The sequence below is a fragment of the Scyliorhinus canicula genome, chromosome 7 (genome assembly GCF_902713615.1).
Source record: "Scyliorhinus canicula chromosome 7, sScyCan1.1, whole genome shotgun sequence".
Classification (NCBI taxonomy): Eukaryota; Metazoa; Chordata; class Chondrichthyes; order Carcharhiniformes; family Scyliorhinidae; genus Scyliorhinus; species Scyliorhinus canicula.
Window position 1 is genome coordinate 119,683,783 of NC_052152.1, and position 20,594 is coordinate 119,704,376.

The following is a 20,594-nucleotide window of genomic DNA, read 5'->3' on the forward strand; positions in this document are numbered from 1 at the left end:
AAGCCATGGTTTGGCCACAGTTCCCTTTCTACTGTTGCACCAAATAGGAGTAAACAACATTTGGAGTTCATAGAATCATCATCGAATTTACAGTGCAGAAGGAGGAGGCCGTTCAGCCCATTCTGCACTGGTCCTTGGAAAGAGCATCCCACTTAAGCCCATGGCTCCACCCTATCCCTGTAACCCCGTAACCCGGTAACTCTACCCAACCTTTTTGGACACTAAGGGCAATTTATCATGGCCAATCCACCTAACCTAGGTGGATCTTTGGACTGTGAGAGGAAACCAGAGCACCCAGAGGAAACTGAGACATGGGGAGAACGTGCAGACTCTGCACAGATATTGACCAAGCTGGGAATCGAACCTGGGACCCTGGAGCTGTGAAGCAACAGTGATACCCACTGTGCTACTGTGCTTCACCTATTCATTCATTGAATGCCTGCCATTGCCTGTTCACTGTCCATCCTTTCAGTAATGTTTCCCAAGTCTATCATAGCCAGCTCATGCCTCATAACATCATAGTTACCTTTATTGAGATTCAGGACCCTGGTCTCAGAATCAATTACCTCACTATTCGTCCTGATAAAGAATTCTACCATATTATGGTCACTCATCCCCAATCTCACAACTAGATTGCCAACTAATCCTTTCTCATTGCACAACACCCAGTCCAAAATGGCCTGTTCCCTTGTTGGTTCCTCAACATACTGGTCCAGAGAACCATTACATATGCACTACAAAAATTCCTCCTCTACTATACTGTGACTAATTTGAGTCACTCAATCTATATGCAGATTAAAGTCACCCAAAATCACAGATGTTCCTTTATCACATGCATCTCTGATTTCCTGTCTAATGCTATTCTCAATATTACGACTGCAATTTGGTGGTCTGTATACCACTCCTACGAATGCTTTTTGCCCCTTGATGTTTCTTAACTCCACCCAGCCAGATTCCACATCATCGGTACTAATATCTTTCCTCAAGATTGTATCACTATTGTATCAACATGAAAAGAAAACGTTTGGCTAAGACAAGTGTGGGTGAATTACAGACAGGGTTAGGAGAATTCATAATGGGAAATAGAAAAATTGCAGAGAAGCTAAATGATTACTTTGCGTATGTCTTCACTGAGGAAGATATAAGAAATCTCCCAGAGTTATAGATCCAAGGGACGAGGGAGAAGGAAGAATTGAAGGAAATTGGTAAAATGGTTGTATTGGAGAAATGAATAGGACTGAAAGTTGACAAGTCCCTGGGAGCTGTTATGCATCCCAGAGTGTTGAATAATAATAATAATAATAATAATCACTTATTGTCACAAGTAGGCTTCAATGAAGTTACTGTGAAAAGCCCCTGGTCGCCACATTCCAGCGCCTGTTTGGGGAGGCCGGTGCGGGAATTGAACCCGCGCTGCTGGCATTGTTCTGCATTGCAAGCCAGCTATTTAGCCCACTATGCTAAACCAGCCCCTGTAAAGAAGTTACTTTAGAGATAGTGAATGCATTGGTGCTCATCTTCCAAAGTTCTACAGATTCTGGAATGGTTCCTGAAGTTTGGAAGGTAGCAAATATCACCCAATTATTTAAGAAGGAAGGGGTGGAAAAAAACATGAATTATAGACCTGTTAGCCTTAATCAGTGGTAGGGAAAATGCTCAAATTTATTATCAAGGATGTGATAAATGAACACTTGGACAATCATAATCTGATCGGCATAGTCAACATGGATTTATGAATGGGAAATCATGTCTGACAAACCTGTTGGAGTTTTTTGAGGATATTGCTAACAGCATTGATAAAGGGCAGTTGGAGAACATAGTATATGTGGATTTTCAGCTCCCCACAGGAGCTTAATTAGCACAATTAAAGCACATGGGATATGAGGCATGGATTCAGGATTGACTAACAGGCTGAAAACAGAGAGCAGGAATAAACAGGTCATCCTGACGTTGGCAGGATGTGGCTAGTGGGATATCGCAAGGATCAGTACTTGGACCCCAGCTGTTCACAATATATATCAATGATTTGGATGTGGGGACCAAATGTAATATTTCCAAGTTCGCGGATGGTACAAAGCTAGGTGGGATTGTATGTTGTGAGGAATATGTAAAGTGGCTACAGAAGGATTTGGACAGACAGTGGGAAAAACAGTCAGTGGCAAATGGAATAGAATGTGGAAATATGTGAGGTATTCCACTTTTGTAGAAGGAACAGATGTGCAGAGTATTTCCTAAATGATAAGGGATTAGAAAGTGTAGATGTACAAAGGGTCCTTGGTGAACTTGTTCATAAATCACTGAAGGGCAGCAAGCTATTAGGAAGGCTGATGGAATGTTAGGCTTTATCACAAGAGGATTTGAGTACAGGAGTAGTGAGGTCTTGTTTCAACTGTATAAAAGTCTGGTTAGACCCCACCTGGAGTACTGTGTGCAGTTTTTGTCCCCTAACCTCAGAAAGGATATGATTGCCCGAGAATGAGTGCAACAAAGGTTCACCAGACTTGTCCCGAAATGGTGGGACTGTTTTATAAAGAGAGATTGGGGAAACTGAAAATGTATTTTCTATAGTTTCGAACAATGAGAGGTGAGCTCATTGAAACATACATAATGCTTAAAGGAATAGACAGGGTAGATGCAGGTAAGATGTTTCCCTTGGTTGGGGAGTCTAGAACGGGGGGCATGATTTCAAAATAAGGCAGAAGCCACTTAGGACTGAGATGAGGAAAAATTTATTTTCACAGACGGTTGTGAATCTTTGGAATTTCTACCCCAGAAGGCTGTGGAACATACTCAGTCACTGAGTATGTTTATAGGAGAGATTAATAGATTTATAAATACCAGTGGAATAAAGGGTGATGGGGATAATGTAGGGAAAAAGACATTGAAGTGGATGATCAGACATAATCAAATTAAATGATGGAACAGGCGCAATAGACCGAATTGCCTACTCCTGTCCTATATTTCTAAACTTTATGAAACATTGACTAAACCTCATTTGCAATATTGTATCTCAATTTCGGCACCACACTTCAGCAAGGATGTTAGGGTCTTGTACTGGCTGTGGAACCAATTTACTTGTATGTTAGGAAGGATGCAAGACCTGGGGATCCAAATAGCCCATGACTGGAAAGGGATCCACAAATGGAACCTCACCAGCCTGACGGAGGAAGTTAAAAAGGACCTGCAAAGATGGAACACACTCCCGCTCTCCCTCGCGGGGAGAGTCCAGACGATCAAAATGAACGTACTGCCCAGGTTCCTTTTCCTGTTTAGATCCATTCCGATCTACATCCCCAAGGCCTTTTTCAAAGCGCTGGACAAACATATCATGGCGTTCGTATGGGGGGGTAAAAATGCTAGGATCCCAAAGAAGGTCATACAAAAAACAAAATCCAGGGGGGGGCTAGCCCTCCCGAATCTACAATTCTACCACTCGCAACAGCCGAGCGAGTAAGGGGATGGATCCAGGAGCCAGAAGCCGAGTGGGTGCGTGCGGAGGAGGCCTCCTGCATGGGAACCTCCCTCCGGGCCCTCGCCACGGCAGCACTCCCATCCCCACCCAAAAAACACTCCACCAGCCCAGTGGTGACAGCCACCCTCCAATCCTGGAACCAACTGCGGCAGCAATTTGGCCTGTACAAAATGTCGGACAAGGCTCCCATCTGCAACAACCATAGGTTCAAACCAGCACTGACCGACGCCACCTTCAAAAGGTGGAGGCAGGACAGGGGGACACTGACAGTCAGGACCTATACACGGACGACAGGATCGCAACACTGGACGAACTGACAGAGAAGTTTCGGCTAGCTGGGGGGAACGAGCTACGGTACCTGCAGCTCAAAAACTTCCTACGAAAGGAGACAAGGACGTACCCACAACCGCCACGACAGACACTATTGGAAGACCTACTGGACGCAAGTATCCTAGAGAAAGGGAACTGTAGTGACATGTATGACCGACTGGTAGACAGGGACGACACCGTACTGGACGCAACAAGAAGGAAATGGGAGGACGACCTGGGGATGGAGATAGGGTGGGGACTCTGGAGCGAAGCACTGCATAGGGTCAACTCCACCTCCACGTGCGCAAGGCTCAGCCTGACGCAACTAAAAGTGGTACATAGAGCCCACTTAACGAGAAACCGTATGAGTAGGTTCTTCCCGGAGGTGGAGGACAAATGTGAGCGGTGCCAGAGAGGCCCGGCCAACCACGCCCACATGTTCTGGTCTTGCCCCAGACTTGTGGAGTACTGGACAGCCTTCTTCGAGGCTATGTCCAAAGTGGTGGGGGTGAGGGTGGAGCCATGCCCGATAGTGGCGGTCTTCGGGGTTTCAGACCAGCCAGATCTATTCCTGGGGAGGAGGGCGGACGCCCTTGCCTTTGCCTCCCTGATTGCCCGCCGTAGAATCCTGTTTGGCTGGCGGTCAGCAGCACCACCCAGAGCTGCAGACTGGCTGTCCGACCTCTCGGAATCTCTCCAAATGGAGAAAATCAAATTCGCCATCCGAGGGTCGGACGACGGCTTCCACAGAACGTGGGAGCCATTCATGCAACTGTTCCGGGACCTGTTTGTGGCCAACGTACATGAGGAAGAATAGTCGGGTGGCCAAGAACCAGGGGAAAATGGGCGGGAATCGGGGGAAGGTAGCCGGGGGGAGGGGGGGGGGGGGGGGGGGGGGGGGGGCTACGGGCTCGGTATGGGGTTTGATGGCAAGCCAAGGCCCAAAACCAAACTATAAATAAATGCCTATGAACATGTGCCTCGGCCATATTGGGGAATGTAAAATATGTATGCTGGCTAAAGGGGGCGGCCACAATTATTGTTATGAAGATGCTTACCTGTAAATATTCATGTAAAACTTTTGTGTTTTCCTTTTTTTTTTCTCTCTCTCTAATAACTTGTAATTTGTCATATATAAAATATGAAAACTCAATAAAAAAACATTTATAAAAAAAAGGAAGGATGCAAGACCTTCAGCTATGTCGAGAGTTATTTATCTTCGGGCAGAGAAGGTTATTTTATAACATCACATATTAAGAAGGATTTTGATTGAGTAAATAAGCAGAAAAGGTTTAAACTTGCAGAACGGTCAGTCACAAGTGGCCATGGATTTAAGGAGGGGGGAGAATTTTTTTAATGCAATGAGTTCTGGAAAGCACTGCCTGAAAACAAATTCAGGAATAACTTTCAAAAGGGCAATTTTGCAGGGTGTGGGGAAGGAGCAGGCTCCATTCGTTTGGAGCGAATGGCTCTCACAAAGATCCAGCACAGGCACGATGGGCTGAATGGCCTTCCCTTGTGAGTAGGGATCAAAGAACTGTAGAGATTGGTGTATAATAATAATCTTTATTGTCACAAGTAGGCTTACATTAACACTGCAATGAAGTTACTGTGAAAAGCCTCTATTAGCCACATTCCGGCGCCTGTTCGGGTACATTGAGGGAGAATTCAGAATGTCCAAATTACCTAACAACACGTCTTTCGGGACTTGTGGAAGAAAACCGGAGCACCCAGAGGAAACCCACGGGGAGAACGTGCAGACTCCACACAGAACAGTAACTCAAGCCGGGAATCGAATCTGGGACCTTGCCGCTGTAAAGCCATAGTGCTAACCACTATGCTCCCATGCTGCCCGCCAATCAGTGATATAAGGTGACCTTTGAGGCCTCAAAATCCATCCAAGAACAGGGGTTAACTTAGACACCAAGGATAAAAGTGAACCACTGGCTATAGTTGAATGGCAGCCATTTTGAAATATCATCGGCACCTGAGGCAAAGAGTGAGTGTGTCTTAAAGTCCCACACAACACAGCCCATACCACCTGCTTGATCCTTTGTGTCCAGTTATAAGGTATCAGGACGTAAAACATCCGTTTGTGGGGTGACAAATTGAAGCTGACCACTAATGCGAGTACAACATGACTGAAAAGGTGATTGAATTATTCTGAATTAGCACAAAATCATGATTTCTCGGGCCGGAAAAAAGGGGTCTTAAACACTGACAGCCCAATTTATGGTATACTATGTGTTTCAGTTCCTGGTATTACTGAGATTAAATATGGTGGAGATGGTTCACATGGAGCATAAATACAACATAGACCAATTGGGCCGAATGGCCTATTTGTGTGTAAAATTCAATTTAACTTCACTGTGTTTTCAACCACTGCAATCGTGTATACTTGCCTCCTGGGTTCTACAAGGCATGGTTATTGTAACTGGATGTTGTGGATTTCCGGGATCCTCCTTATGCTTGAACCTGTTGAGAGCTGAATGTTGAGATGAGAGTAGGATTAATCTTCTATTCAGCCACAAATTTTAACATTAAATTGGCACAAGATAAAACGTTAAGATCAACCAACCTACCCTGCTTTGTTTGAACTGTTTTCTTGCAGGCAAATCGAGAGACATTGAAGAGAAATCAAGGAGAGAGTTCAGTCACACAACAGAAATTAAATGTTGCTATGCCGTAACTAAAACATAACAGGTCTGACCATGTTGTTAAAAATTAAATAAGTAGTGTCATGCTCCACAAAGCAGTAATCCTTGATAGGGTAGGAAGACTGGGTGTTAAATCAATGTGTAGCTCAGAAGACCACACCAGACCAAGTGTTAAATCAGTGTGCAGCTCAGAGACTCGGGGCGGGATTCTCCGACCCTCGGCACCGAAATCGCGCTCGGCGTGGGGGCGGAGAATTACCCAAAATAGGCTCCCACGCCGGCACGCGATTCTCCGGCGACTGGAGAATCTCCAGCAGTTGCGCGCGCACAATCGACGCGGCGCCGGTTGGGGGCCGTTGAAAGCGGCCCCCGCAGCGATACTCCGCACTCGACGAGTCAAGTGCCCACTGAGTCCCGCCGGCGTGGTTCACATGTGGTCCCACCTGGTGGGACCTCGGCGTTCTGGCTGCGGGGGCCGTCCTGGTGGGGGGCAGTAGATCCTACTCTGGGGGATCCGGCGCACCTTCAGGGGCGAGGCTGGCGCTGGAGTGGTTTGCGCCCCACCAGCCGGTGTGGAAGGCCTTTGGCGCCGCACCAACCGGGGCCGAAGGGACTCCGCTAGCTGGCGCGGGTCTGCACATGCGCAGGAGTGTCAGCGGCTGCTGACGTCATCCCCACGCATGCGCAGTGGGTGGTTCACCTTCGCGCCGGCCATCACGGAGGCTTAAACAGCTGGCGCGGACTATGCCCGCTCACGGATCGGTGGGCCCCAATCATGGGCCAGGCCACCGTGGGGGCACCCCCGGGGCCAGATCGCCCCTCGCTCCCCCCCCAGACCCTGGAGCCCGCCCGCGCCACCAGGTCACGCCGGTGAGGGATCTACTCCAATCTACGCCAGTATAGAAAGGGCGGGACTTCGGTCCATCGCGGACCGGAGAATCGCTGGGGGGGGGGGGGGGGGGGGGCGCTGCGCTGCGAGAGGCCGCCGACCGACGTGGCGCGATTCCCGCCCCTGCCAAATCTCTGCCGCCGGAGAATTCGGCAGCCAGCGGAGTCGGGATTCACGCCGCCCCCCCCCGCCGATTCTCTGACCCGGCGGGGGGGGGTCAGATAATCCCATCTCAGACCAGGTGTTAAATCAGTGTGTAGCTCAGGAAATTAGAGCAGGTGTTAAATAATAACAATAATAATCTTTAATGGTGTCACAAATAGGCTTACATTAACACTGCAATGAAGTTACTGTGAAAATCCAGTGTGTAGTGGACTTCCATGAGCTGATTCGTCGCATGTAAGGTGGCTCCTGCTTAAGGCTTTGGTTTTGGCTCTTTCTGCCCGGTTAAACGGCGCTTTTGTTGAGATTGTGCAAAATAAGTGATAGGAGTTGAATTCTCCTCCGAGATGGAATGTTGGCGGTTATCACAGCCGGCAGAAGTTGAGTAACGCGGCAGCTCCAGAGGTGGGGGATTTGTATGCCGCAGTAACAGAAAGCATCGCAGCATCGGGATTGTCATTGTCATCCCACGTAAGGTTGGGGGGGGGGGGGGGGGGGGGGGGGGGTTGGGTTACGGGTATAGGGTGGATACGTGAGTTTGAGTAGGGTGATCACTGCTCGGCACAACATCGAGAGCCGAAGGGCCTGTTCTGTGCTGTACTGTTCTATGTTCTATCCACCCCATTGCCTGCGGAGTAATTGGATGGCGCTGATTAGGGGGAAGCACAGACAGCATCGGCTAGATGTGCAGGAGGATAGGTCCAGGGTGATTGAGGGAGCAGTAGCCCCTTTTTGTGGGACATTGCAGCGGGTGGTGAAGTGCCTAGAACCACAAGGTGCGATGATTCGCGAGGTGGAAAGGGTGGTGATGGAGTACAGTGATCGGATTGTGGATTTGGAGGCAGAGGTGGCGATGTTGGGAGCAGTCTTTAAGGAGTTGAAGGTAAAGGTAGACAATCAGGAGAATTGGTCCAGGTGGCAGAATTTACGAATCATGGGCCTAAGGAACGAGTGCTATGGCTTACATTTTGAAGATGTTTGTGAAGTTGGTGGATGAGGGGGTCTGCAAAAAGTCCCTGGAGATGGACCGGGCACACCGATCGCTAAGGCTGAAGCCACCCAATCCAACTCCACCACCACTACCGCCGAGGTATCCCCCACGCTACACCCCACCCAACCCTCCGCGCCCTGCGCCCCCGCACCTATAGGTTCACCGCCCATGCTCCACGCCCCTACGCCTATAGGCTTCCTGCGCTCCCCGTCGCCCGTCACACCGGTCGGGCATGAAGCTCGGACCGAATCACCCCCGGAGTCCACCATCGTACCCTCACCGACCGCCACCACCCACCTACCTGAAGAGGCTGCAACCCCGGTGCTCCGCCGATCCCAAAGGACGAGTCGGCCACCGGACCGGCTCAATTTGTAGACCCGTCACCCCCGCTGGACTTGATTTTTTTACAGGGGGTGAATGTGGTGAATTATATGCTGTCTTAATTCACACTGTATGTATGTGTCCTTGTGGGCTCTGTATGTGAGCCGTTGCATGGCTCTGCCCATAGGGGGAGATGAGGAGTTTGTACTGGGCTCCACCCTTGGCTCCGCCCATGGCTCCTCCCACTAACCGGAAGTATAAAGCACTGCAGCCATAAGCCTGCTCTCAGTTCCTCTGGTCACAGGCTGGCTTAGTTGTTAGACTATTAAAACCACAGTTTACTTCCAATCACGTGTCTAGTGAATTGATGGTGACATCAGGTGTTAACACCGACATCCCTTCTATCCTAAAGTGTCTCCTCAGCTGGTTCCAGATTTTCACTGTGGACTGCACTACAGGGTTCTTCGAATGTTTCCTTGGCGCCACTGGATGATGAACTTTTAACAAAAGAATAAAACATTTATTAAACACGTAAATATCAACTATAATACTCCTTCACCCCAACTATACCTTTATATAAAGATTTATAAGGATAACACAAGTTGCAAAACATATCGTATGCTCTAATGTTCATATAGTACACATCCCACATAAACCGATAGGTAAACCATGGTCTGACACACCACACTCTGAAACCAAGTGACAGATGCGCATGGGATTAATACAATTTCTGAGGATTTCTCATCAATTGGCTTGTCACCCTTTGAGCCAACTGGTCTCATTGGAACTCTGTCATGCATAAAAGAATTTCCAAACTCTGCTCTGGAAGACAATGCCTTGAAATCATCTCCCAAACAATGCTTTTTTTTCAGATGTATTCACCAAGGATCCACCTCTAGGATTTTAACCCCTCCTTTCGGTATTCCTCTTCCCTGGATTGTCATGTGCATTCAAACTTTCCCTTTCAGAGACTCTCAGGTACTCGGCAATGCTTCATTGTTTCACTGGCGTGTAATAAGGAGTCACCAACCTTCTGATTACCTCAGATGTTGTCTTCTTGTGAGCTGACTTTAAATTTGGTTCTTGCAGCTGCCTCTACTTTAGAGCCCTTACTCTGCTCCTTGCTTTATCTTTAATGAACAGGACCTCCCTGTTTTCTGTTCCTTTGACTTCACAATCTTTCTGGGACTTTCCTGTCCCACTTCCTGGTATCTGGGAAAACCATTGGGAAATCTGCTTGCTGCAGTTTCCTGTCCTCCCCCTGGCACTAACTTACAACTAATCCAAATTCTCTTGCTGTCTCAGTGTGGCCCCATGATTGCTAGGCAACAGCCTCATTTTTAAAAATTACTGCCTTTGTTTTAATGTCATAAAAATGTTATTACAATACAGGCACCTGAACCAAACTGAAGTCATTAACCCTTTCTTAACACACAAATACAGAAACCACCAATCAAGCTAACTTAAAATCATACCTTATTTCTAATATCCACAAAAGTAAATGTAAACTACCTCAATTTCCTGACAATGTCTACATCACATGAAATAATATATATTTTTTAAAAGCAACACCAAATCCAGAGTAAAATTCTCCAATTGCAGGGTTAAACATCTCGAGTCCTTGGCTTAACACAGAAAATAGGAGCACGAGGAGGCCATTCAGCCCTTCAAACCTGCTCCACCACTCATTATAATCATGGCTGATCATCCAACTGAATAGTCTGATCCTGCCTTCCCCCAATATCCTTTGATTCCCTTCGCCCTAAGTGCTATACCTAACTGTTTCTTGAAAACATACAATGTTTTAGCCTCAATTACTTTCTTTGGTAGAGAATTCCACAGGCGTCGGCCTGAAGAAATTTCTCCTCATCTCTGTCCTAAATAGTCTACCCCGTATCCTCAGACTGTGACGCTTGATTCTGGATACCCCCACCATCAGGAACATCCTTCCTGCATCTACCCTGCCTAGTCCTGTTAAAGTTTTTATAGATTTCTATGAGATACCCCCTCATTCTTCTGAGCTCCAGCATATACAATCCTAACCGATTCAATCTCTCCTTTTATGTCAGTCCAGCATTCCCAGGAATCAGTCTGGTAAACCTTTGCTGCATTCCCTCTAGAGCAGGAACATCCTCCCTCAGATAGGGAGACTAAAGCTGCACACACTATTCCATGATGTGGAGATGCCGGCGTTGGACTGGGGTGAGCACAGTAAGAAGTCTTACAACACCAGGTTAAAGTCCAACAGGTTTGTTTCAAACATGAGCTTTCGGAGCGCAGCTCCTTTCTCAGGCAGGGATGTTCCCTTCCAGTTGGGGAACACTTCAGCAGTCAAAGGCATTCAGCCTCTGATCTCTGGGTAAGTGTTCTCCAAGGCGGTCTTCAGAACACGCGACAACGCAGAATTGCCGAGCAAAAACTTATAGCTAAGTGCGGCCTCAACAGGGATCTTGGATTCATGTCGCATTACATCCACCCCCCACCATCTGGCCTGGACTTGCAAAATCCTATCAACTGTTCTGGCTTGAGACATAGATACATAGAATTTACAATGCAGAAGGAGGCCATTCAGCCCATCGAGTCTGCGCCAGCTCTTGGAAAGAGCACCCTACCCAAGGTCAACACCTCCACCCTATCCCCATAACCCAGTAACCCCACCCAACCCTAAGGGCAATTTTGGACACTAAGGGCAATTTATCATGGCCAATCCACCTAACCTGCACATCTTTGGACTGTGGGAGGAAACCGGAGCACCCGGAGGAAACCCACGCACACACAGGGAGGATGTGCAGACTGCACACAGACAGTGACCCAAGCCGGAATCGAACCAGGGACCCTGGAGCTGTGAAGCGATTGTGCTATCCACAATGCTACTGTGCTGCCCATTTGTCCGTGCAGACAATTCACACCTCTTTAACCTGTGATTACCCCTCTCCCTGAATCTGTAATGATTTGATTACCTGCAAATGCTCGCATTCCAAGCATTGTCCAGCATCTCTGACTTTGTCTATATAAATGTTTCTGGAACATACCTCTCCATTCACCTGAGGAAGGAGCTGTGCTCCGAAAGCTCGTGTTTGAAACAAACCTGTTGGACTTTAACCTGGTGTTGTAAGACTTCTTACTGCACAATATTCCAGGTGTGGCTTCTTTAGTGCCTGCTGCATCTGCAGCGATTGGTGTACGGGAACACCCTGTCTTGTTGCACATTCCCCTCTCTTAATTTATGGCAATTCAGATAATAATCTGCCATCCTGGGTTCTGCTACCAAAGTCGATAACCTTGCATTTCTCCAAATTATACTGGACCTGCCACTAATTTGCCCACTCATTCAACTTGTCCAAATCACAATGAAGGATCCCTTCATCCTCATCACAGCTCACCCTCCCACCCAGTTTTGGATCACCTGCAAATTTGGAGATATTGCATTTAACACCCTCATCTAAATATTAAATACAGCAAAAGTTGGGTTCCTGCACCGATCCCTGCGGTACACCACTAGTCACTGCCTGCCATTTAGAAAAAGACACGTTAATGCCAACCAGTTTTCTATCCATCTCACGTTAATTTTACACGCTAATCTCTTTTTTGGGACTTTGTCGAAAGATTGCTTAAAGTCCAAATACATAACATCCACTGGCCTCCCCCTTGTCAACTCGACCAGTTACATCTTCAAAGAATTCCAGTAGATTTCTTTGAGAAGGTGACCAAACAGGTGGACGAGGGTAAAGCAGTTGATGTGGTGTATATGGATTTCAGTAAAGCGTTTGATCAGGTTCCCCATGTTAGGCTATTGCAGAAAATACAGAGGCATGGGATTGAGGGTGATTTAGCGGTTTGGATCAGAAAGTGGCTCGCTGTAAGAAGACAGAGGGTTGTGGTTGATGGGAAATGTTCAGCCTGGAGTTCAGTTACTAGTGGTGTACCACAAGGATCTGTTTTGGGGCCACTGCTGTTTGTTATTGTTATAATTGACCTGGAGGAGGGCGTAGAATAATGGGTGAGTAAATTTGCGGATGACACTAAAGTCGGTGGAGTTGTGGATAGTGTGGAAGGATGTTGCAGGTTACAGAGGGACATAGATAAGCTGCAGAGCTGGGCTAAGAAGTGGCAAATGGAGTTTAATGCAGAAAAGTGTGAGGTGATTCATTTTGGAAGGAGTAACAGGAATACAGAGTACTGGGCTAACGGTAAGATTCTCGGTAGTGTAGATGAGTAGAGAGATCTCGGTGTCCATGTACATAGATCCCTGAAAGTTGCTACCCAGGTTGATAGGGTTGTTAAGAAGGCGTACGGTGTGTTAGCTTTTATTGGTAGAGGGATTGAGTTTCGGAGCCATGCGGTCATGTTGCAGCTGTACAAAACTCTGATGTGGCCTGAGTATTGCGTGCAGTTCTGGTCGCCTCATTATCGGAAGGATGTGGAAGCATTGGAAAGGGTGCAGAGGGGATTTACCAGGATGTTGCCTGGTATGGAGGGAAGATCTTATGAGGAAAGGCTGAGGGACTTGAGGCTGTTTTCATTTAGAGAGAAGAAGGTTAAGAGGTGACTTAATAGAGGCATACAAAATGATCAGAGGATTAGATAGGGTGGACAGCGAGAGCCTTTTTCCTCGGATGGTGATGGCTGGCACGAGGGGGACATAGCTTTAAATTGAGGGGAGATAGATATCGGACAGATGTCAGAAGTAGGTTCTTTACTCAGAGAGTAGTAGGGGTGTGGAATACCCTGCCTGCAACAGTGGTGGACTCGTCAACATGAAGGGCATTTAAATAGTCATTGGATAAACATATGGATGATAATGGAATAGTGTAGATGGGCTTTAGATTGGTTTCACAGGTCGGGGCGACATTGAGGGCCGAAGGGCCTGTACTGCGCTGTAATGTTCTAATTTGTCAAGCAGATTTCCCTTTCATGGGTCCATGCTGACTCTGTCCGATCCTGCCACTGTTTTCCAGGGGCTCTGCTATAGAATCTTTGATAATGGATTCTAGAATTTTTCCCACTACCCCAGAGTTACTGGTCTATAATTTCCTGTTTTCTCTCTATCTCCCTTTTTAAATAGTGGGCTTACATTAGCTATCCTCCAATCTGTAGGAACTGTTCCAGAGTCTATAGAATCTTGGAAGATGACCACCAATGCATCCACTATTTCTCGGGCCACTTCCTTAATTACTCTGGGATGTAGATTATCAAGCCCTGAGGATTTATCAGCCTTCAATCCCACCAACACCATTTCTCTACTAATAGTGATCTCATTCAATTTCTTCCTCTCATTAAACCCTTTGTTCCCCAACATTTCTGGTATGTTATTTGTGTCCTCCTTTATAAAGATGGAACCAAAGTATGTATTTAGTTGGTCAGTCATTTCTTTATTCCCCATTATAAATTCCCGATTCTGACTGTCTTCATCAATCTTTTTCTCTTCACATACCTATAGAAAAGTTTAGTCAATTTTTATGTTCCCTGCAAGCTGATTCTCTTACTCTATTTTCCTTTCCTAATCAACCCTTGGTCTTCCTTTGCAAAATTCTAAATTCAGTAATCTTCAGGTCTATTGTTTTCCTTGGCTGATTTGTATGCTCTTTCTTTGGATCTAATACTATCTCTAATTTCCCTTGTATGCCATACTTTGGTCAATGTGCAAATATTTAAATCTTCATTCTGACTATAAAAGGTAGTTTTTCATCCATTATATTCAGTGCATGTTGCAGAGATCTATAAGGTTATTATCAAAGAAATAACAGGAGAGGAAACTTTAATGTTTTATTAATTCTTTCGAAGGAAGCATTTGTTTCCCATCCCTAATTGCCCACATAGGCCACCCTATTTAGCCGCTGAGGCCCATGTGTTGTAGATACATCCCCAACATTGTTGGGGAAGGAGTTCTAAGATTTTCACCCAGCAACAACGATATATTTCCAAGTCAGGATGGTGAGTAGCTTGGAGGGGAACCTCTAGGTGGCGGTGTTCCCAGGTATCTGCTGCCCTTGTCCTTCTAGAATCTAGATCAGGGGTGGGCAAACTTTTCCGTGCAAGGGCCACATTCAGAAATTCACAATTCACAAAGGGCCACATAGTATATTGAGTAAAATAATTACTTCACCCGGTTATGATTCTGGGCGCCTCATATAGAACATAGAACAGTACAGCACAGAACAGGCCCTTCGGCCCTCGATGTTGTGCCGAGCAATTATCACCCTACTCAAGTCAACGTATCCACCCTATACCAGTAAGTAACCCAACAGCCCCCCCCATTAACCTTAAAAAAATTTTAAAAAAAAAAAAAGTTTTTTTAAAAAAAGATTTTTTTTTTTTAAATGACTTGGTGGGCCGCAGAAATACCTTTGGCGGGCCGTAGTTTGCCCACCCCTGATCTAGATGGTAGTGGTTGTGGCTTTCGAAGGTGCTGCCTGAGGAAACTTAGTGAGATCCTGAAGTGCATCTTGTAGATAATACACAACTGTTACTGTTCATCGGTGATGTAGAGAGTGAATGTTTGTGGAAAGGGTAGCAATCAAAAGGGTTGCTTTGTCCTGGATGTTATCGAGTTTCTTGGAGCTGCACTCATCCAGGCAGGTGGAGACTATTCCATTACACTCCTGACTTGTAGATGGTGGATAGGCTTTCGGGAGTCCGGAAGTGAGCTATTAGCTGTGGGATTTGTCCTGCTCTGATAGCCACAGTATTAATATGGATAGTCCAGTTTAGTTTCTGATCAATAGTAACCCCCCAGGATGTTGACAGTGGGGGACAGACGGTAATGACATTGAATGTCAAGGGATGTTTAAATTCTCTCTTTTTTGGAGATGATCCTAGCCTCTAACCTGTGCGGTGTCAACAATGTTTAAATTCTCTTTTCTTGGAGATGGCCATTGCCTGGTATTGTGTGATGTCAACGATGTTTTAATTCTCTTTTTTTGGAGATAGTCATTACCTGTCACTTGTGTGGTGTCAATGTTCCTTGTCTTTTGTCAGCTTAAATTTGGTTATCGCCTTGATCTTGCTGCATTCCGACATGGACTACTTGTTATTCGATGAGTTGAGAATTTCAAGGGTAAATATGGAAATGAAAGGATGCCCAAGGTGAGTGGCTTTTACAGCACTTCATGTGGGCCAGCAGCAGGATTTGAACCACCCCCTCATCCCCCGCAGAAACCGTGCTTTTTCCTTCCTAATCACAGCCTTTCACCCAAGCAGAGTATTACCGCTCCCTCACGTGGCTGCGGTTGCGAGCCGGCCACCGGCCGATAGGCCCCGCCTCTTGGTGACTCGGTCCGGAAGTCTGACATCACGCGCCTTGGCACTCCGGCAGCTGACGTGAGAAGGATGTGCGTTGCGTCATCGCGTCAGCCCGGGGGTCGCGTGATGCCATCCGGGTGGTGACGTAGACCGAGGTGCGGAGAGGAGGGAAGATGGCGCAACTTGAGGGTGAGGGAGGTGAGCCTTAATACCACAGGGAGTGGTTGGGGGCTAATTGTTCAGGTGGATTTAAGGGGAAGTTGGATACGTACTGTAAATGTTGACAGGGTGGGATGAAGCTTGGTGCAGGGGCTCCGTGGGGTATTAACATATACACTAAACAGTCAGGATGAATGGAGTTGGTTTCTCTGCTGTTTAATGTCATTTTAATGCTGTGTTTACTGTATTGGTTCACTCTTTGACTCTGCACTGATCCTGTCATTCTGTGGAATCATTTTTCAATTACAACTTACATTTACAGCACAACTTTTAATCTGAGGAATGTCCACAGCTTGGTTGAGTTTTGAGAATCTTTTTGAAGAGGGGGTTTAATGACGACAGAATCATTTTGTACTCCATTCACCACGAAACTGCAACCACTGATCTGCTTGAACCACTCCTTCACTTCCACCTTCCATGACTGTTTGTTTTTATTATTAATCACCGATGGGACTGATTGCTGCCTATCTGCCGATTGTCCACAAGGCGGTGAGCCTTCTCAACACTCTGAAATCCTTGTGCCGAAGGACTCCCAGGTTTTTGACCCAGTGACAGTTGCATATCCTTGTTGGGCTGGATGGAGCTTTGAGCGCTGCTATAGAGCTGCACCCATCCAGGTAAATGGACAATATTCCATTGCATTGTAACTCAGAAAATCCTTAACAGCTGGATTGGCTTTTTTATTGTGCCTACCCCATAAACAGCAGAACTACATTGTGAGTGAGGTTCAATTATAGATAACAGCCCACATGGAACTGGTGGCTCTGTATTTGGGCTTGTTCACACTGGATTTATGTTGCAATCTGAGAAGTTGAACTGTTCCATTGGCATTGATTTTGGCATAATTTCTGCATGACTATTTCCTCGGGTGGATGTAGCTGTTACAAGGGGGCACAACTATAAGATTCAGGGTGGGAGATATAGGAGGGATATCCGAGGTAGGTTCTTTACTCAGAGAGTGGTTAGGGTGTGGAATGGACTGCCTGCTGTGATAGTGGAGTGGGACACTTTAGGAACTTTCAAGCGGTTATTGGATAGGCACATGGAGCACACCAGAATGACAGGGAGTGGGATGGCTTGATCTTGGCTTCGGACAATGCTCGGCACAACATCGAGGGCCGAAGGGCCTGTTCTGTGCTGTACTGTTCTATGTTCTATAAGAGAAATTCTGGCTCAAATGCAAGTTTGTTTATCTACCTGAATATGCAGAGAGTAATACTGCAATAAAGCACATCCTAACATTGACTATCATACATATTTAAAGTTTAATTGTGGAAAATTCAATTTTATAATTGTTGGAGGAAAAAAACATTCTGTGGTAAGTACGGGTAGAAGGATGGCTAATTTGAGAGTCAAATTTGACAAAACCTGTACTGTTTAAAGAAAGAAATCTCTGCTTTGTGATGTCTTTTGGTGGCTGAACTTTTAATCGATGAGGAATTAAATTGTGTTTTTGTAAAGTAATGCATGGCATTACACACGCTTCATATTGCCCAGTTTTGGTGTAGTTAAAATTGCTGTCATTCTAATTATTTATTCTGTTTCAGGATTGGAATGATACAAATTGGAGATTTTTCAGACTGTCTTTCTGTAGCTGTGAATTATGTGTCGACAAATGAAGCGGGCTAAATCTGAAATCCTGTGGATTGTTTTTATCCTGGCTTCCTGCTGCTCGGTGCATGCAGCAGAGTACGTTGATGTGGCCAAACATGCAATCAAACTGCACCGAGGGAGAGGAGCAGCAATCACAAAGGGGACACTGTGGATCATGGAGAATTGCAAGAAGTTGTCAGGCATGCTTCGTCAGAAGAATGTGGTGCTCAACAAACTGAAGAAAGCAATTAAAGCTGTCGGAATAGACTCAGGACTATCAGTGGAAGAAAAGATCTTCCAGGTACATACCTTTGAGATCTTCCAGAAGGAGTTGAACGAAAGTGAGAAATCAGTCTTCCAGGCAGTCCATGGACTTGAAAGAGTGCTTCAGGGGGATTACAAAGATATTGTGAACATGAGAGAAAGCAGCAAACAACGTCTGGAAGCCTTAAGAGAAGCTGCGATAAAGGTCAGCATTTTTTCTGTACTTTTCTTTGTTATACATCATAACTTCCGTAAAAATTGGCTTTACTGTTCTCCATGCTCCCAACCTGATTCTCATTATACAGCCAGCCACCAATACACATTGCAAAAGTTTGAAAAAAAACTTGCAAGAGGTAGTGACTGAAAAATGAATACATTTCTCCTCCTGAAAGATATTGCTTTTCCAACATCTGATGAAGTAATACTAATGTGTGCTCAATGGTCCCAGGTTTAGGCTGTAGGTTTAAGCCTCCCCATTCCTTCAAAGCTCCTTCTCCAGCTAGTGTAAGTCTGTGTGAGGTTTCCCCGGGTGCTCCGGTTTCCTCCCACAAGTCCAGAAAGAGGTGCTGTTAGGTAATTTCGACATTCTGAATTCTCCCTCACTGTACCCGAACAGGCGCCGAAGTGTGGCGACTAGGTGATTTTCACAATAACTTCATTGCAGTGTTAATGTAAGCCTTATGATAATAAAAAAAAATTATTAATATCCAGGAGATGGTACACTCAGTCCTTGTCTTTGTTCTCTCTTATCTGAGGCCCCCATCCAGTCTTATTTGCTGACATTTTAGGTAATGAAAGTTGCAATGATATCCTATGTGGCTGGCAGTTGGCACTATCTCTCCTTGACCTTTCAGCCACTTTTAGCATGCACAAGGCACCTCACACCATTGTATCACGTGTCTTTTTCAGTTTAGCAGGGCTTCTATGGGAAGCAAGAGATGAAATTGCAGAGCCATTGGCAATGAGCTTTTCGTCCTCACTGTCAACAGGGGTGGTACCAGGGGATTAGAGAGTGGCGAATGTCGTGCCCCTGTTCAAAAAAGGGAATAGGGATAACCCTGGGAATTACAGGCCAGTTAGTCTTACTTCGGTGGTAGGCAAAGTAATGGAAAGTGTACTGAGGGATAGGATTTCTGAGCATCTGGAAAGACACTGCTTGATTAGGGATAGTCAGCACAGATTTGTGAGGGGTAGGTCTTGCCTCACAAGTCTTATTGAATTCTTTGAGGAGGTGACCAAGCAAGTGGATGAAGTTAAAGCAGTGGATGTGGTGTACATGGATTTTAGTAAGGAATTTGATAAGGTTCCCCATGGTAGGCTTATGCAGAAAGTAAGGAGGCATGGGATAGTGGGAAATGTAGCCAGTTGGATAACGAACTGGCTAACCGATAGAAGTCAGAGAGTGGTGGTGGATGGCAAATATTCAGCCTGGAGCCCAGTTACCAGTGGCGTACCGCAGGGATCAGTTCTGGGTCCTCGGCTGTTTGTGATTTTCATTAATGACTTGGATGAGGGAGTTGCAGGGTGGGTCAGTAAATTTGCAGACGATACGAAGATTGGTGGAGTTGTGGATAGTGAGGAGGGCTGTTGTCAGCTGCAAAGAGACATAGATAGGACACAGAGCTGGGCTGAGAAGTGGCAGATGGAGTTTAACCCTGAAAAGTGTGAGGTGGTCCATTTTGGAAGGACAAATATGAATGTGGAACACAGGGCTAACGGTAGGGTTTGTGGCAATGTGGAGCAATGATCACCCTACTTAAACCCACGTAACCCGTATACCCGGTAACCCAACAATCCCCCCATTAACCTTACACTACGGGCAATTTAGCATGGCCAATCCACCTACCCCGCACATCTTTGGACTGTGGGAGGAAACCGGAGCACCCGGAGGAAACCCACGCACAAACGGGGAGGACGTGCAGACTCCACACAGACAGTGACCCAGCCGGGAATCGAACCTGAGCAGAACCTCAGAAATCAGGAGCCAGTGGATATCTGACACTGTTTCCTCCCTTTGGGATAATTTATTGTTTTATGATCCTTTTTGGGTTGTGATGTTTCTGGCAGCCACTGGGGAGGATGCACTGAAATGTATCCTTTTTAAATTATAAATAAACAATCTCCTCTCCCTACCCCTCTCTCTTCTCCCAGTTACAACAGCCTATCTGTTGACAGATGGAGCTGGAAATACTCAGCAGACCAGTCAACGATTAATCTATTGCTACTTTTGCTGTCCTCTTTAATGTACAGGAAGAAAAAGAATATGTAGAGTTATTGGCTGCAGAGAAACACCAAGCTGAGGCACTGAAAAATATGCAGCATGCAAACAGAAGCTTATCAATCCTTGATGAAATCCTTGAAGATGTGCGGAAGGCTGCTGACCGATTGGAGGAGGATATTGACGACCATATGTTTGACAACAACCAGCTGGTGAGTGTTGATTAAAGACTTAGTTAAGACCTAGGAGCTGGAGTA

At 46.1% G+C, this 20,594-nt stretch overlaps 2 protein-coding genes across 6 annotated transcripts in view; one reads left to right on the forward strand and one right to left on the reverse strand.

Annotated features, from left to right (window-relative positions):
• wu:fc50b12 (uncharacterized protein LOC103911624 homolog) overlaps positions 1–16,028 on the reverse strand; it is a 35,257-nt gene extending 19,229 nt beyond the window's left edge. The window contains exons 1-3 of one of the 2 annotated variants that reach the window (XM_038801259.1): positions 15,739–16,028; positions 6,364–6,378; positions 6,184–6,266 (exon numbers count right to left, since the gene is read on the reverse strand). In XM_038801259.1, coding sequence (XP_038657187.1) covers positions 6,184–6,204 — 21 coding nt within the window. In that variant the 5' untranslated portion in view covers positions 6,205–6,266; positions 6,364–6,378; positions 15,739–16,028. Of the gene's footprint in view, positions 1–6,183; positions 6,267–6,363; positions 6,386–8,781; positions 8,810–15,738 lie in introns of those variants that run through there. The other variant, XM_038801258.1, reaches the window with a different exon arrangement.
• Positions 16,029–16,135: 107 nt separating this feature from the next.
• The window catches only part of tmco3 (transmembrane and coiled-coil domains 3), a 71,359-nt gene continuing 66,900 nt past the window's right edge, over positions 16,136–20,594 (forward strand). For 2 of the 4 annotated variants that reach the window (XR_005461331.1, XM_038802795.1), the window contains exons 1-3: positions 16,162–16,241; positions 17,810–18,324; positions 20,370–20,549. Coding sequence is in view for 3 of the 4 variants with exons in the window: in XM_038802795.1 (XP_038658723.1) it covers positions 17,866–18,324; positions 20,370–20,549 (639 nt within the window). In the remaining variant the exon portion in view is untranslated. Of the gene's footprint in view, positions 16,242–16,524; positions 16,880–17,809; positions 18,325–20,369; positions 20,550–20,594 lie in introns of all 4 variants that reach the window. The other 2 variants (XM_038802798.1, XM_038802796.1) reach the window with 2 other exon arrangements.